The following is a 17,411-nucleotide window of genomic DNA, read 5'->3' as shown; positions in this document are numbered from 1 at the left end:
AACTTGCCAAATGAACTTTTGACCATGGATTTCAGAGATATGTTTTCTTCAAAAAGCCCAAAGAAGTTAAGCCTCCTGAGGACCTTCAAGATCTTGGAGTCAGATTCCTGCAACCCTTTGTCAACCTGCTGTCCAAAGGAACATACTGGTGGATGAATGCATTCATTAAAACTGCACATAAGAAGCCAATAGATCTGAAAGCTATAGGCAAACTGCCTATTGCCATGAGGGCTGTGACAAATTACATGCGCCTTAATGAAGCTTTTGAAGCACAGAAAGTAAGACATCTTAGTTATACACCTCTTTAGCAATATACTTTTGGGAATATATGCACATAAATATAAGCATTTATATATGTAAGATTTTGGAATACTTCTGATGAAACATTTGGTGTCCATGAAGTCCTGGAATCAGGGCAGCTCCACAGGGGCCTGATTTGCTGGTGGGAGAGTGGGGTTTGACATTTCTACTACTGCAGTTTCAGCCATTGAAACTGATTCCTCTCACCTGCAAGCACACACACACAGTTATCCTTGAGCAGAAAAAGAGATATGGGCAAAAAAGGATGTCTCTGTTCCCCCCCTTCCAAGCCTAAAAACATATTCAGTTTTGATTAGGAAAACCATGCAGAGTTAAACCTTATCTTTCTCTCCACTCCACATGCTCCCCCCCCCAAGTTGGAGTACCATATAGCTCCTCTTCTCATGTTTAAAAAAAAATAGGTTGATCTGATAATCCGATCACAGATGTCCAGAGTCTTAGTCATAGTTCCCTCTTGCTGATCATGGCTGCTTGGCCCCTCTGTTTATATCCAATCTGTCACTGAATGCAAACTTCATGAATATAAACTTCCAAGGATACACTAATACTACACCACAGTAGATCTTTTTAGATGCTATATGGCTCCTTTTTAGTTTTGGATAATTAATAGTGACCCATTATGGGAAACATAGCAATAATTCCTGTAGTCATTTCTTGGATAAAATAATCACATGAAAGCCAACACACTTTTCATATACCTAACATATCACATAAACATACTGTAAAATGCATACTAAATTAGATTTTCCTATCTCTTAAAAATCATTATCTGAGATAATTTTGTCTCTCGGAATGCATATTTCTTAAGGCAGAGAATGTGAAAATATCCAAACTGTTATTTATTAATTTGTTTGTTTGTTTATAGCCCACCATTCTCACTGAGACTCAAGGAAGATTACACAGCGTAAGTCAATATGATCAAAGAGCATGTTACATCCAATAAAGAATACAATAGGATGAGGATTACAAGGATTAGAAACCATGCAAAAAAAGTATCAGACATGATCTGTTAATGCAAAAAATGGACTTATAAAAGGAGAAACAATGCAGTAAGAGCAACATACTGCATATAATAAAGAGTGGCGTAGAATAAAGTCCTATTCCCTTTATAAAAGCACTTTTCTGATCCATTCCATTATACTTATAGCCCTTTTGAACAGTTCTGTTTTACAGTTTGTAGAATGACAAAAGTATGGAAGCCTTACCAATCACCTCAGGGAGGCCATTCCAAAGGAGAGAAGCCACAACAGAGAATGCACATGTACAGGCTGCTATTGTCCTTACCCATTTGGATGGTGCCACCCTCTGAAGGATTTGTTTAGATGAGCAAAGCTGTCATGAAGGTGGTCCTACAAATAAGAATTTCCAATACTCTCACATACAAAAGCATTGTATGTGAAAGGTGGTATCCTGAATTGAACCTGGTTACTGATAGGTAACCAATGGAGTGCAGTATGTATACTCCACCTAGCTTCCAATAGTAACTGAACTGAATAGTAACTGATTTTCAGGATATAATCTTTTAAGAGTCAAAGCTCTCTGACCAAGGGAGATTAATTCCTGAAAGCTGAAAATCTTGTTGATCTTGAAGGTGCCACTGGACTAGTAGCTATAACAATTAGTATTTCCAAATTAACTTCAAGGGCAGACCCATATATGTACATTATAATAGTCTAGTCTCAAGGTCACCTTGGTATAGTTCCATAGCCAGACTGGCTGAGTCAAAGTAAGAAGCCATCTTCTGGGCTAAATGAAGATCCAAGAAAGCATTGTTTACAGCTACATTAACTTGCTTCTCCAACAATAATGCTGGGTCTGCTATAACCTACTCTTTTATTCATGCAAAGCTGGATAGGGGAATCCACAGTTTCTGTGAATTTGTACTTTCAGCTGCAATATTATGCACACACTACATCTCATGAGGTTCTCCTTGAAGATGGCAATAGTCATGGGTGCAGTACACTATGTCAGAAATTGTTTGGGTTTTTTTTGAAAATTATTTTTATTTCAATTATTAACAAAACTGTTTACAATATGAAATACAACGTGAGTAAATTGTTGAAAACTACATAACAGAGAAAGATAAAACATGGAAAGACAAAATTCAAGTTGACTGATCTGATATATTTTGGATAGATTCAGGATTGTTTGGTATATTTTATCGGGAGGATATAGATTTTCTTTAGAAATGTATTCAAAAAAGGGAACCGTTTTTCCATAAAATTTGTTGTTTTGGGGAAATTTTCAGCTTGATAGATTTCGTTGTTGATTTTTTCAAATAAAAAATGGTCCCATATTTTAGAGTACCAACTGGTAATTGTCGGTACAGTATGTGATTTCAGTTTTAGAGCAATTGATTTTTTTGTTGCCATTAAGAAGATATTGATGAGGTTTCGTCGAATTAGTGGGATCTCCATATCATCCCATTGATTCAGAAATATCAGCTCAGGTTTCTTTGGTATTTTGTAGCCAGTTAACAAAAAGATTTGATGCAAGATGGTATTCCAGAACTCTTCTATGTAATGACATTTCCACCAACAATGTATATATGATCCTGTATCCCCACATCCTTTCCAACATAAAGATGAACTGTGGGAGTAAATAGCTGCTAAATTTTTGGGTGTAAGGTATCATCTTGTTAATATCTTATAAGACTGTAGTTTAATAACATCCGAAATTGTTGAAGAAAAACCCTGTGTCACAAACCAATCTCAGCTCACTGTTCCCTGGTTCCCATCTGCATGTCACAGTATCATATTTGGAAACAAATTTTGCTTCCAGCTATTTCCAACTCATTCAAACATTTATTAGAAGTTTCCAATTTACACTTCTCCTTTCCTATTTATTTAATTCATTTATGTAATTGGTTTTCTGTCCACAAGGAGCATCTGACAATTAACAATCAAAACAATATCATCACAAAACTTAAAATACAATAAAATATTAAAATAAATTGAAACCTAAAACAGCAGCCAAATGTCACCTGCAGAATCAGTGAAACAAGAACGATAAAAGGTCAAGTTTTAAAAGATATTAAAAGTACAAGTAAAGTAAAAGTACAAAAAGTAAATTCCTCTGGGCAGATGCAGAATTTCAGAGCAAAAAGAATTGTCAATTTATATTTTTTGTTCAAAACCTGATGTTGCAAGGGCAGCCATGCTTATAGAGTAAACAGTTATATGTAAAGATAGAGGTAGGGTCTAATAATTATGTGAAATGGACTGTATGAATGAGGGGAATTGAATCTATTTCCTCCCCCATTTTACCTTCCAACATTCAGTAACATTAGACTGTTTTCTTTCAAGTCTGGCTCTGAAAATGGGCATTATCAGCTGGGAGAAATGTGTCCAAAGCAACAGTGTACAGGGAGATAAGACAAGAGGAGAGAGGATTTAAAATTTAGATACATGACATCATGGTTGTCAGATACATGTCGGGTCTGACTCTACAGTTTGAAGATTTATGTATGCTCTGATTTTTGCTCGGAGTCTCCACATACAGGGGCTTCCATAAACCTGAGAGTAACTTTGTGGGTATCTCTCTTTGTATACGGGATACCCACCTCTATTGAACTGAATATGATTAGGGAAAATCCATTTATCTCCCAAAAGTGCTGGTATCCATGTGATTATATACTGAAGTTATATACTGTATTCATTCAAAAGCAAAGCTGTTTCACCAACATTAAGTATGTATCATGATTAGAGATGGGCACAAACAGCAATACAAAAAAAAAGCCCATTCTGCTGTTTGCGAACAAGCTGTTCATGAGGCCCCATTCTAAACAAACAGGTGGTCATTGCAAGTCTCGTTCATTGCTGTTCGTTGCTGTTCGTCAAGCCAGACAGTCTGGCACCTGCAATCAATTCCCTTGGCAACTTAGGCAGGGATTGTCTGAACTCTGTCTGAACTCCTGCTGTTGCCCTGGAAACCCCAATCTAAGCTCAATTTAGCTTGATAGGCAACTCTTCCTTTCAAGTGTGGAACTCCAAATTTGTTACAACAAGAGAGCAAAGACCAGGGGGGAGGGGGCTCCGAGCTCTGACTTTGCAGACAGTGGAGAGACAGTTGCTGTTGGCATTTTGATAGAGAAAGTGCATTGGAGCTTGAATTTTCTTTGTGTGTGGTGGGATAGGGATCTACCCCTTCAAGTTCCAGGGCTGCTGCCAGGCTCTGGGTCTAAGCTATTATTTATTATTGGTACCTTTCCTGGTACCTTCTCAGGTCAGGTTTCTGGGAGTGGTGCAGTAGGGATCTTGACTTGGATGATGGCTGGAGGAGAGCCTGCTGGCCCCCACAAACAGCCAACCAAGAACATGTTCATGAACAGGGCCATGTTTGTGGTTGTTCGTGAGTCCCTGTTCACGGATGGCAACGAACAACAAACATCATGTTCGGTGTTTTTTTTCTGTTCATGCCCATCTCTAGTCATGATTACGGATTTTTACTCTAATGCATTAAATTTGTATTGTAGTTCCAAAGGTTAAAAGGTGGTATCTAATAGGCGTTTTAAGGAAAAAAGTTTAAAATCTTTATGTAGAATTTTTCTTACATTTTTTCCAACGTACATTTCTCATCACTGACAACCCTTTTTCTTATGATTATAAAAACATTCCACTGCAAAAAACCAAACAAACACTATTCTCCCATTATATGCCCCACAGTAGCATATTGGGTCAAAGTAATGGCAGATCCTTGCTGATTGCTCTTCCACTCATTAACATTTAGGCTCATATATCTAAGTTATTCTGTCATTGTATGTAACTCTGTACCACATTGTTGGCTGCCACTAGCTGGAGCAGAGAAATGAAAAAGGTAATGTTGTAACAACCTCGATAAGTTTGTCTGATTGATGTGGGGGATAGAGGAAAGAACTTAATAAGGGCCTGCCATTTCAGAGACATATCCATTGTGAGTATAATATGTCTTTCCACCCAGCTAATTATGTACATACCAAAAAAAAAAAAAAAACCTCCACAACTTTGCCATAGCATTGACCTGGGCTCCCTTCCCAGCCCCCAAAATCTCCAGGAATTTGGCAACTCTATTTATAAAAGTGAACTGTTAATATAAGTGCTTTAGAATACATTTTCAAACCTTTCTGCTGTTAATAGTTACTATTTTTAATATTGTCAAACAGAGCAAAAGCACTCCATATCCACAGGGATCCAAGTCTCTCTGGTACGCTCTCTGCTGTGCCTTTGGAAGACCTTTAGTTCTAAGCAGCGCTTCCCGTATCCTAGCAGATTTGCTTGGATTTGCTGGCCCACTCTGTATCTCTGGGATTGTGCACCATGTTGGGAAAGGGAACAACACTTTCCACCCTCAGGTATCTTTTATTGTATAATATTAAAATTAATTCAGTTAAAAAATTGTACTACCTGTTTGTTTTTTAAAATTTGGAATACCCGGATTTCACCAAATCAGCCAAAATTCAGTATTTTAATCCAAATTATGAACCAAACAGCATACCCCTAATGTACAATAGTCTGCTTTGAGTATGAGTTAAAGATTAATTAAATGAAACATCCCATTGTCTTTCTTTGTTGGGAGTTACAGTTTGTTTCATGAAGGACTGCAGAAAGTTTAGTTTTATCATAGTGTATTTAGTTATACAATGATGTTTGCTTTCAGAAATGAAAACTTGAATTAAAACATTCAAAACTCTATTTATTTTTGATGCAGGTACACACTAACATATAAAGGTCCCTATGTATACCATCAAGCACTTCTTAGCATGTACCAGGTTTTTCTTGATTTCTTGTTCTGACCAGGGCTACTTGTGATGTTCATGCACAGAAGCTGTTCTGGAAGATCTAAGGATTTTAAGACTTTGTTGAAAGTAGGACTTACATCAGAAGAGGTTTTGCTGGCATGTGGAAGCATCCTAGAATCCACTTTGCATCCTGGCTGTACAGCGCATCTAAGCTTTACTAGGAGAAGGAGATCTCTTATTGCCAACCAGTGTGTGTTATGTGCCATCAAGACACTTCTGACTTATGGCGACCCTGTAGGGTTGCCAGGTCCCTTGAGGCCCCCGGCGGGAGACTGGGAGACTGGCACTTACCCTGCGGTGTGCATGATGATGTCACTTACGGGAAGTGATATCATCACACAGGTCAAAGGGCAGCCTGGGAGCACTCCTGCACTCACCAAAGGGCTGAATCACCCCCCCCCCCCAGGGCCTGATTTGGCCTGAAATGGGCCCTTTACAGGGCGCAGGAGTGTGCTGTGGCGTGGGGCAGGGGTGCACAGCGCTGCCCGTGGGTGCACTGCGCTGCAGGGAGCACCCCCCACTGGCCAGGTAAGTGGCGGCAAGGGAGAGGAGGTGGGAGCAGGGGATCCCCCACCCGGGTGGGGGAATGGCAAGCCTATGATCCTCTGAATTAACTACCTCCAAAACATCCTATAATTAACAGCTTCACTCAGATCTTGCATGTCGGAGGCTGTGGCTTCCTTTATTTAGTCAAGCAATGTAAAGTGTAACCACACAAGAGAGAATAACCTAACATCAAAATCTATTTGAAAATAGACAAACATATATCAGAATATGAAGTCAATGACTACTCACAAGCATACATGAACAGAAAAAACATGAGACCAGAATAACCATACAAAACCAGCCAAAATTTAAAAAGCTGGAACTCTGATGAATAACACATATGAAATGGCTGTGACACCTCAACACCCTTGTCATACCTTTGCTGTCCTAGAAATGCAGAAAGTTATATTCAGCACAAGGAAATTGAAATAGAAAATGAATACAGCTGCAGATGTCACAGCACCACCAGAAAAATTTTGAGAGCTGTCCTAGTCATTCTGGGTCTGAAAATCAGAGGAAATTTCATTTAATAACCCCTCTGAAGTTAGGAAATAGAGTGTGCTACCTATTCTTTATCAGTTATTTATCAAATACATGCTGTAATAACAGTAGTAATAAATTTATATTGCGCATATACCTAGGGTTTACAACCTCCAAGTGGAAGATGAATTTCCTTGGAGGAAATTGCAAATTCAGAGGGTGGAATCTATGGCATCGTACCCCACTGAGATTTCTACCCTATCCAAACCCCACTGACCCCAGTCTCCACCCCTGAAATGTTGAGGAATCTACCAACCCAGTGTTGGCAATGGCATATGCCACTTCATACAGCAGATAAAGACAAATGCCTGAAAATTTCTCCCTCCTAATTTTCTTGACTTATAGAAAACTTGATGTCTCTAGCTGAACCTTCTTCCCAGCATGCCAAGCAGTGGCTTGAATCTTATACCTTCTCCTGGTTGTTCTCCTCTTCATCTGTTGTGGAGGCAGTGCTCCATTCACTGATGACCAGTGTATGTGAGGAACATGATCCACAGTGGAGGACTGCTTCTACAACAGAAAAAGGAATGCTAGTGGAAAGATGCTATAAGTTCTATGCCATTATTTGTGTAAGGAACATTGTCTAGTCAGTGAAAAATGAAGCAGCACAGTTGAGATACAAGTTTAGTACTCATCTGCTGTCTTTCAGAACTGAGCTTCTGAGAAGAAAATGTCATTTGATTTTAATGGCAAATGGTTTGATTATATTTATTTATTTAAATTGTTTTTATTCTTGCCTCCCTCCATTACTACCCAGCCAGGAAGCCTAAGGATACTTGTTTTGGTGATCTGGGTGTCAGATTTGACAGAATCATAGGACACATTATTTCTTCTTCCTGTTCAGTTTGCAAAAAAAATTAAAATATTTCCTAGACTATTCAAAATATCATTCTTAATCGTTTTTTTACAATTTCCATTGTATTAAAACAGCATTATATTTATGTATTGAATTTTTCAATTAAATGACATCTTCCTCTACCTCTTTCTCCTACAGACTAAAATACTTGGTGTTTTCTTCATTTCATCTCCAGAATTTCTGGCCAATGCCTATGTTTTGGCAGTTCTCCTCTTCTTTGCACTTTTATTGCAAAGAACCTTTCTCCAGGCATCGTACTATGTTGCCATTGAAACAGGAATTAACCTGAGAGGAGCAATACAGGTATTTCATATATGCCAGAAGAGAACCATTCTTAGCTAGAACTGTTTAACCCATTGGTGTTTCAGCTGTTTTTAAGTTTTGAGCAAGTTCTCCAGGAAATTATTTTTGTTTTTAAGCAAATCACTATAGTTAGAAAACAAATAACTTATGAAAACCAAAAAGTTAGTTTTTTTCCCGTATCTTAAATAATATTTTATGTTTTCATTTTAGACAAAGATTTACAATAAGATTATGCTGTTGTCAACTTCCAATATGTCGATGGGGGAAATGACTGCAGGTCAGATATGTAACCTGGTAGCTATAGATACAAACCAATTGATGTGGTTTTTCTTCCTTTGCCCTAATCTTTGGGCTATTCCAGTACAGGTAAGGAAATTGAAAGCAATGTACTATTAATGAACTTGCCTGTGAGATCAAAGATAGATTTGAATTGCATTTAGAGGAATATAATTTTTTTTTTAAGAAAAATATATAAAAAGTGTCTTTTCACAGCAGCCTTGCTACAGGATCACATGAGAAATAATAGATATGCAGTTGTTGCTCATTTGTTATGAGGGATATAGCTGACCTTTTCAAGGTAGCACTTCTGTTTAATAGCTGTGAAATAACTGATGACAACTGACATAACTCCACTTGGCTATTTTCTGGCATATTGTAGAAATGACACTGGTGCTCAGATTGCAAAGAGGAATTTTCTGTATACAAAAAAAATTATACTCTCTTGTACACTGCCATGGGGGGAAACTGTGTGTTTGTATCTGATTTGACACAATTATACGTTTGAAAGCTTTGACACTTCCAACATATTGTAGCAAATTAATAGATATGCAGTTTTGAAAGATAGAATTCATTTTTTTCTATACAAAAGTTACATCTTGGAGGGGAAAACGTTATTGTGAAATTATCTGTAGTCCCACTGATGTATGGGTTTAAGAACCCATCTTGATGCACTAATACTCAAATGGCAAAACCCGGATGTTAATGTCTACTACTACAAATCTATCTACCTAAGCTTTTGTTATGTAATAGTTTAGAATCACAACACAAAATGATGTGTTATAAAGAAGTAGCCATAGGCTACTGTGGATTGGCTACAGGTGAGGGAAGCACCTATGGTCTTATCAACAGGAGATGCAACATGGTAGTAGAAGTGAAGATAGCTACAGCCACCATATTTGGTTAGTCATGGATTTTTATGTCATGCCCATTTCCAAGCAGGGTCAGTTATGATAGCAACTGAAATCAGCATTAACAGGACATGACTTGTCCAGAAGTATTTATTTAAAAGGGCGTTCATATCCTGACTTTCATAACCATATAGCACAGTTTTCTATGACAACAAGAAAAAATTGAATGAAGAAATATGCAGCTAGGGTTTTTGAGAACTTTGCCATTTTTATGTATTTATATTAAATCTATAAGCAGTTTCCTTTATAGCAAGCAGTTTCATTTATGTTGTCCTTTTCTCTTTTTTCTCTTAAAATATTCCTGTTCTATCATATAGCCATTTTCTTTCACTACCTGCAGTACTGGTGCTGCAGTTTGTATGTTTCATCTCAAAGATATTCCTACTCATCTTGCTTCATACTGCAGCATTTCTATAAATTTTGAAACGTTTTTTAATTTGTAACTTCCTATAACATAAGTCATATTCAGGGGCTTTTAGTTACCCATCTGCAGCAAGTCCATTTGTAAATCCAATTGTTCCTCCATGAGATCCAGAAGTAAACAAACAGCAAGTGTACATGAGTTAGGCTTACTGCAGATGTATACTTACAGAGGTGGGGGCATTGAGCATAATCCCACTACATACAAATGTTTTTATTTACTTTTATATCCTTTATTTATTTGCAATTATATTTGCAATTTTAAATATCAGGACAGGAGTATTATATCTAGAAGAAGGTTGTGCCTTTTTTGTGGGATTATGAGTCATATTTAACTCATATAATCTGCATGATTTGTGCCCTGACCTAGATAGCCCAGGTGAGCCTAATCTCATCAGATCTAAGAAGCTAAACAGGGTCAGCCTTGGTTAGTAATTGGATGGGAGACCTCCAATGAAGATCAGGGTTGCAGAGGCAGGTAATGGCAAACCATTTCTGTTAGTCTCTTGCTTTGAAAACCCCACCAGGGGTCACCATAAATCAGCTATGACTTGATGGCACTCTCCATCCATCATCAATCTGCAGAACTTAATTGTTTTTGGATTTTGATAATTCTTTACAGTAGTCAGAAAAAATAATGCCCCTTTGGTTTCTCTTACATCAGATTATTGTAGGAGTCATTCTACTCTACTATCTGCTTGGATTCAGTGCTTTAATTGGAGCTGTGGTAATCATAGTTCTCGTGCCTGTTCAGTACTTTGTAGCCACAAAACTTTCACAAGCTCAAAGAAGTACATTGGTGAGTATTTTCAGACATCATTTTAAAAAAATATTTGGTGATATATTCATATGCTATTTTGGGGGCAGAAGACCTCCAAGGTGGCTTATAAAGACAGAAGTCCATTTCAGTGCATCCAAAGAACAGCTCACAATTAAACTTAACAAATAAAAATGCTAACGGTAAGCTGATAAAAGGTGTTCTTAGCCTCAGTTGCCTCCTGGACATCTATGAGCAATGTGAGAACCCAATGGATGCTCAAATTTTGCAATTGAGACTTCAGCGAAGTTGTGCAAGTTGTACCCACATATAAAACAAGCCACATACTGTTTCCATAATCAGCTACATCTATATTCTGGTAGATTAAACTTCGTTTTTAGTTATCCTCATTTTTTTAAGTAAAGGTTTTATTTAAAAAAGAAAAGAGAGGAATGATAGTAGAAAGTGCATAGAAACGGTGCATAGAAACTTATACAAAGCACTACATCTGATTTAGATTTAAACTACAACTAAGAATATATTCAAAATATGTATCAGCACAACTAGATTATATAATAATTCTCTTCCCCTCTCCTTAGTTGCTTATACCCAAACTTTAATGGCAGTAATTTTTAATCAATCATCTCTTCTGTAATTTATCTCTATAATATAATTACCTTAATTTATCTTAGTTTCAACCTAAATAATCAAAGAAATCTTTCCATTTTTTCCAGAATTCTGATATTGGTCTACTGTGCACATAGGAAGTTGATTTAGTTATTGATGCATATTTGTACATCTTGTCTACAAACTCAGACATGTCAGGGCACAAATCTGTTTTCCATTTTGCTGCATATAGTATTCCCGAAGCTGTCACCATATACCAGAAAAGGTTTCCCAGTTCTTTTGCAACATTATTTGGTTATCCTCATTTTGTTCACCCATTACTGACTTCAGGCATTGGTTTAATAAAATATCTAAGGAGAACAATCACAACTGTAAGCAACAAAAGAAATATTTAAACTAATCAAAAAGGAAGCATGGTTCCCTATCTCACCCCCACCCCTGCAAGTGCACCAATTTGTACCTAGCACAGAAGGGAGAGTGGTTTGGGGAAATGGCAGCACTGCTGTGGACTGGTATGCTGGTTTCATTGCACCTTATGAAACTTCCCTCTCCACTTCCCTCTCCCCTACACTCAGGCTAACTCTAGATGGTTGGAACAGGGCTTTCTGAGTTTGAGTGGGAAATCCTCCACTTGGTGCACCCTAAAGGAACCATTATCTGAGCATTTGAAAAGCAGCTGGCTGCTGTGGTGATGTGGCAAACATGTGCGACTGGCAGCAGTGCCTTGAAATCAGCCTTGTAAGTGGCCTTGCAAGTGGTGCCAACAGTTGCTAGTGACATAAAGGAGAGTCTCTGCAGCCTTCTGTTTCTGCACCAAATCCCCATAATCACTATAGGACAAGATCCTGTTTGTAACTATAGTATCGTCATGTTGGACCTGGCTTCCCAAAGTGATGATATTCCGGTCAGATAAGAGGCAAGATTAGGCTTCGGGCCTCAATAGATAGTATATTTGGCACCAGGGAGGACATAGGTAGGCTGCTGAGATTCTCAGCATTCCTCTCTTCAGTTTAAGTACTAATTTACAGGATAATATGGGAATATGTTTTTTTTCCAGGCTATAGGCTATTATACACATAAGTCCACATATTTTTATACCAGATCTGTCTGTAAAATTTTATACCACCCGTTACCCAAATGGGGGGGGGTTCCTTGTGAGTTAGGGGAATTAGCATTCAAGGAGATGCAGCGAGAGGAGGTAACCTGGAAGTCCCCACCAATGTATACCAGGATTGTTCCATAGAGAACAAGTAAACAGGCAGATGTTCCAAAGGAAAGGTTTCTTTATTAACAGAGCATAAAAAGGCAAACACTTAGAAAACACACAAAGCATACACACAGAGGTAACTAAGAAAATAGGAAGGAAATGGGAAAGCAGGTTTGGGGAAAGGGTGATATTTACTAGTCTCAGAGGGAAGGAGGAGGTCCATGGAGGAGCAGCAAAATGGCCAGCATTTCACAGAGAGAAGAAGGCTCAAGAGAACGTGAGGGTACATGTACAGGTACCAAGGCAAACACACACTGAGCATGGGGCTGGACAGCCCAGTTATGGGACAAAACGTGCCCTGGAGCAAAACTGATGTCTTACTTCTAGTAACAATATCTTAATGGCTTGTTTAGAAGTAGGACAATAACCTATGACTGTCTTGGGGTGGACTGTATATACAAATATAGCTTGATGACCTGGTAAGTATCAGAGAGGAAGGCTATCAGATGTGCTGAATAGCCTGATTAGGTAAGTGGGAGATGAAAGGCGGGGAGGTCTATCTCAGTAAGCCTTGTTATCTCTGTTGCTCTCTGTGGCTTTCAGTCAGTGATTCCCCTGAAACTCATGGCTTGGTAACTTTCCAGTCTCTAGGCCATCTGACATCCACTCTGCCTGGGCCAGGCAGTGTCTGGGACTTTCGGCAAGGAGTTTATAATATTCCACATCCATAAACTGCCCTTTTAGTATGAGGGAGGGTCTGACTGCTAACATAACCTTGAATGAGTTCAGTCTGGTACATGATTCCTGCACCCTTTTATTCTCACAACAGTACTGTATGTTCACAGTCAACTTTAGGATGAAAAAGTGTATCTGTCTAAGGTAAACTGGTGAGCTTCTTGGCAGAGAGGATATTTGGACTAGTCTGATATTTGGACTAGTCTGGACTAATCTGATACTCTAATCACTACACCTGGGCTTTTATTGGGAGGTCATGTTTAGGGGCTATGATTTTGATACACTATGGGCCATCTGATTTAATCAAGCTTATAGCAAAACTCAAGCTTATTGCTGAGCAATCAGTATTTGTTGGGTGCAAGGAAGTTATTCTAAGAAGCTTGTTGCTGAGTCATATTTTCTAGGCAAGCAATTGCTTCTGTGGAATTCACTGGAAAACAAAAATTGTTGAGACATTGTCACGGTCAGGGCTGGAGTTCCAGCTTGGGAGGGCGCTGGGCTGAGTGGGAGGCAGAAAGCAAGAGTCCAAAACACACCGGGGTCAAGAGCCAGGGAGTCCGTCCATCAGGGGAGCAAGCAGAGGAGAGTCAGAAAGCGGAGCTGAGGTCTGACAGCCGAGTCGTCAGTTGCACACAGAGACAGACAAGAGGTGGTCGAGGGCAGGATACAAGACAGGGGTGAAGCTTCCAGGAACCAAGCTGCTGGGTGCAAGGAGTGGTGAACAACATTGCTCCCACGCTGGGCTCTGCCCAGCATCTCCCTTATAAGCTCAACGCAGCATAAGAGAATGAGGCTCAGGTGTTTCTCCTTCACTTGATTGCCCCACCTCATCCTCGGCGTTCAGCTTCGCCCATCGCTGTGCTTGCAGGCGCAAACTCTTCCATCGTTCCCAAACCACCTTTTTTGCCCGAGCCTTCCGCCTCGCCGCCAGCTCACAAGGCTTGGTTCTCCAAGGCGCTGGTTGCTCCTCCTCACTGCGCGCCCCCTCCTCTTGCGCTGAGGGGCCGGGTTGCACTGAGGGATCGGGTTGCACTGAGGAGCCGGGTTGCTGGTCGCCGGACGGCTCTTCAGGGGCTGCAGGTGGGTCTTCCACGGGTTTTTCCAGCTCTTCGGAGGAGGAGGAAGGATCGTCAGTGGGTAGTGCGCCCAGCCGACTTATTTGTAATGAATCAGGGGGCTTTGTGGGGGCCTGTCCAATAAAGATATACCCTCCTAGAAGCCTTCTAGCTCCACAAACACACCCCTTTCCCTCCTGCCACCTTCAACCCTGGATAGGGATCCCATTCCCCTGGTGGGGATGGAGGATTCCCCACTCCCATCTTTTGTCCCCGCCAGTGCTTACCTGGCTGGCGGGTAGGGTTGTCAGCCTCCAGGTGGTAGATGGAGATGTGGAATTACAACTGATCCCCAGGCAACAGATAACAGTTCCCCTGGAGAAAATGGCTGCTCTGAAGGGCATTGTACCCCACTGAGGCCCCTCCCCTCAAACCCCATCGTCTCTAAGCTCCACCCCCAAAATCTCCAACCGAGCGCGCTTCTGGGGCTGTCACAATGATGTAATTGATGTAATTGTTCTGCCCTAAGAGTGCTCCCACACTTCGCAGTGGGCCGATTTGGTTCTCAAATGGGCCAGATCACTTCCCGAAAGAGACATCGTCACACTGGTGCCTGAGCAGCATCCCAGGGCCAACAGGAAGGTAAGCACTGGGTCCCCCCTCCCACTGGGAGGTTAAGGAGACCTGGCAACCATAGCCCTGGAGCAGGCAAGGGTCTGACTGGCTGCCACAACTTTGATCTGAAAGTTCTATCAGAGATGACCCAGAGTACTTCCCCCTCTCCAAGCAGCACCCCTCTTACTGTTGAGGGCATTGCCAGATGACCAGTTGAGCTTGATATGTGAGAACCAGGAAGAGTAAAACAAACTGTTTTATTGAACAAGATGAGAAATCATTAAGCAATTGTTGTGAGCAACAATTCTAAATGGGACACTTTTCAGTAAGCAAGGCAAGATTAATACATAAAGGAGTCAACTAGAAAACAATAAAGCTTCCTAACTGACTAGTCCCTATTGCACCTGGCCCTTCCTGAGTCCAACTCACTCTCCTTGGGTGATGGATCCTGTTCTGCTGTTAGCTACTCCTCTGCTACTCCTCTGCCACACAGCTCCTGAAAAAAGAACACCTTCAGAGGGGGGCTTATATTAATTCTTTCATGGCCCAGCCTTGTCATTGACGATGGGCCTTCCTTTTCCCTCCATTTTTCCTTAGTCTTATCCTAAAACTGGGAAGAACATTGGTAAATGTAGGCCTGCAGAGGAGTTGGCAGACAGGTGTATTGGAAAATATATTCTAAGGCCTCAGGCTTTCTTGAGGCCTATAGGCCCAGGTTCATGACAAACTAGGGTTGCCCGGGGGCCAAGCAGGGGTGTAGAGGGATGGGGAGCAGCAGGGCCTCCTGTGCACGGTGTAGTATATCCCACATTCCCCCTCTGTAAAATCCCTGTCCTCGCAGAGTGAAAATCACCCGTTTGGGGGCAGTTTTCACTTTGAGCATGTACAGGACGAAGGAAGGAACCATGGTGCATGTGTGTACATTCAAAGTGAAAACTGCATCCAAAGGGGTGGTTTTCACTCTGTGCACACAGAGAGTCCTCTACAGAGAAGGAACACATGCACGCATATCTCCCCACCCTCATGTTTCCCCACCCCACTGGCCAAGTGGGAGAAGGGGATACCTCACCTCGGGTGGGTGGGTGGGGATGGCAAGCCTATGACAAACTGGTTTTTACGCCATGTTAAAGGAGGCAGCAGGGTGGGGAACTAGTAATTCATCATTAAATGGAGCTTCTTTGTGTGTTGGAAAGGGAACAGTGACTCAGTATTCTAATTTGCCAGTTTTTTTCCTGTAAGGGTTCCCTATAAAAAGTAGCAAGAAAATATTCATTTTATTTATTAAATTTAAATGGTGCAGCTGATAGCAGGATAGAACATCTTAACCTAGATCCCTTCCTAGTCTCAGAATGATAAAGAATATAAAAGACATCATGAAAGTATGGCTTTCCATTTGATTTGGCTTCTGTGGACTGAATTTATGGCAGTGGCTCAGCACTTTCTTACAAGCATCCAGGATTTTTACAAGAATGATAACATGCACCTTTTGGGGAAAGTTATTTGGCTGAGTGACATCCATAGGGTTGTCAGGTTCCAATACCCTTCTGGTAGGGAGGGGGGACCTGGTACTCACTGGGAGGACGATCCTCGTGTGCTCCTGGAACTAAAGTGGTGAAATCGCTTCCTAAAGTGATGTCATTGCACCACTTGCAGGTGGGTGTGCTCCTGCACTTCCTATGGAGCTTATTCAGTCCATTTGTGGCTAGAGTTGCACACCCCCAAAGAGTGGGAGCACTCCAACCACCAGTGTGATGATGTCACTTCAGAAAATGATGTCATACCAGCCCAGGGACTGCACGTGAAGTTCATACTCCCAGTGAATACCGGGTTTCTGTGGCCAGTCACATATTTATTCACACATCTGCTCACCCACTGTGCGCTTGGCTGGGCTGCCTACCAGATGTAGGCAATCACCGGGTAGTTTGCCACCTCCAGAGCAACGGGGCAATCCACTGGGAGTTTGCCTGCCACCATCAGGCAACTGGGAACCCTAGACAGCCAGCCTAGTTTAGTGGAGTCACTGCAGTGTCATCTGGTTTGGTGACTGCGTTGGAGAAGATAAAAAAGCCTAGTGCTACTTGGGTATTTAGCAAGAACTATACCTGAAGGTATAAAGAAGATTTGGGTGCCCTAAAAGTTTTGACAATTTGGACATATAGACTAATCCACAACCAAGTCTGATTACTGGTCACATTCAAAAATTGGTGGCTATGCAAGCTAGACTACTTTGTCTGCTGTCTTAGGTCATGCTTTCTCCTTAGGTAATTAAGCCAAACAGTCTACTTTGGCTTCCCAGTCAGCAGTCAATTTTTTAGTGTCATCACTTCCTGCCTGCTTTATGTGAAAGCCCAAAGCCACATAAACTGTAAGCAATACAGTTGTGGTCAGTGTTTGTTTGTGTGTGTGTGTGTTCAGTCTTTCTTTTCCCGTTATTCCCCATTACAAACTCAAATAATTAGCAATGTG

At 40.8% G+C, this 17,411-nt stretch overlaps 1 protein-coding gene across 4 annotated transcripts in view; it reads left to right on the top strand.

The window, feature by feature from the left end:
- ABCC8 (ATP binding cassette subfamily C member 8) overlaps positions 1-17,411 on the top strand; it is a 118,835-nt gene that overhangs the window by 15,309 nt on the left and 86,115 nt on the right. For 3 of the 4 annotated variants that reach the window (XM_054972167.1, XM_054972166.1, XM_054972165.1), the window contains exons 5-9: positions 36-278; positions 5,462-5,650; positions 8,178-8,342; positions 8,553-8,708; positions 10,614-10,748. In XM_054972167.1, the coding sequence (XP_054828142.1) occupies positions 36-278; positions 5,462-5,650; positions 8,178-8,342; positions 8,553-8,708; positions 10,614-10,748 (888 nt within the window). Of the gene's footprint in view, positions 1-35; positions 279-1,186; positions 1,226-5,461; positions 5,651-8,177; positions 8,343-8,552; positions 8,709-10,613; positions 10,749-17,411 lie in introns of all 4 variants that reach the window. The other variant, XM_054972164.1, reaches the window with a different exon arrangement.

The sequence above is a fragment of the Eublepharis macularius genome, chromosome 2 (genome assembly GCF_028583425.1).
Source record: "Eublepharis macularius isolate TG4126 chromosome 2, MPM_Emac_v1.0, whole genome shotgun sequence".
In the NCBI taxonomy this organism is placed as follows: Eukaryota; Metazoa; Chordata; class Lepidosauria; order Squamata; family Eublepharidae; genus Eublepharis; species Eublepharis macularius.
Note: the sequence above shows the minus strand (reverse complement) of the source record. Positions and strands in the feature narration are given on the sequence as shown.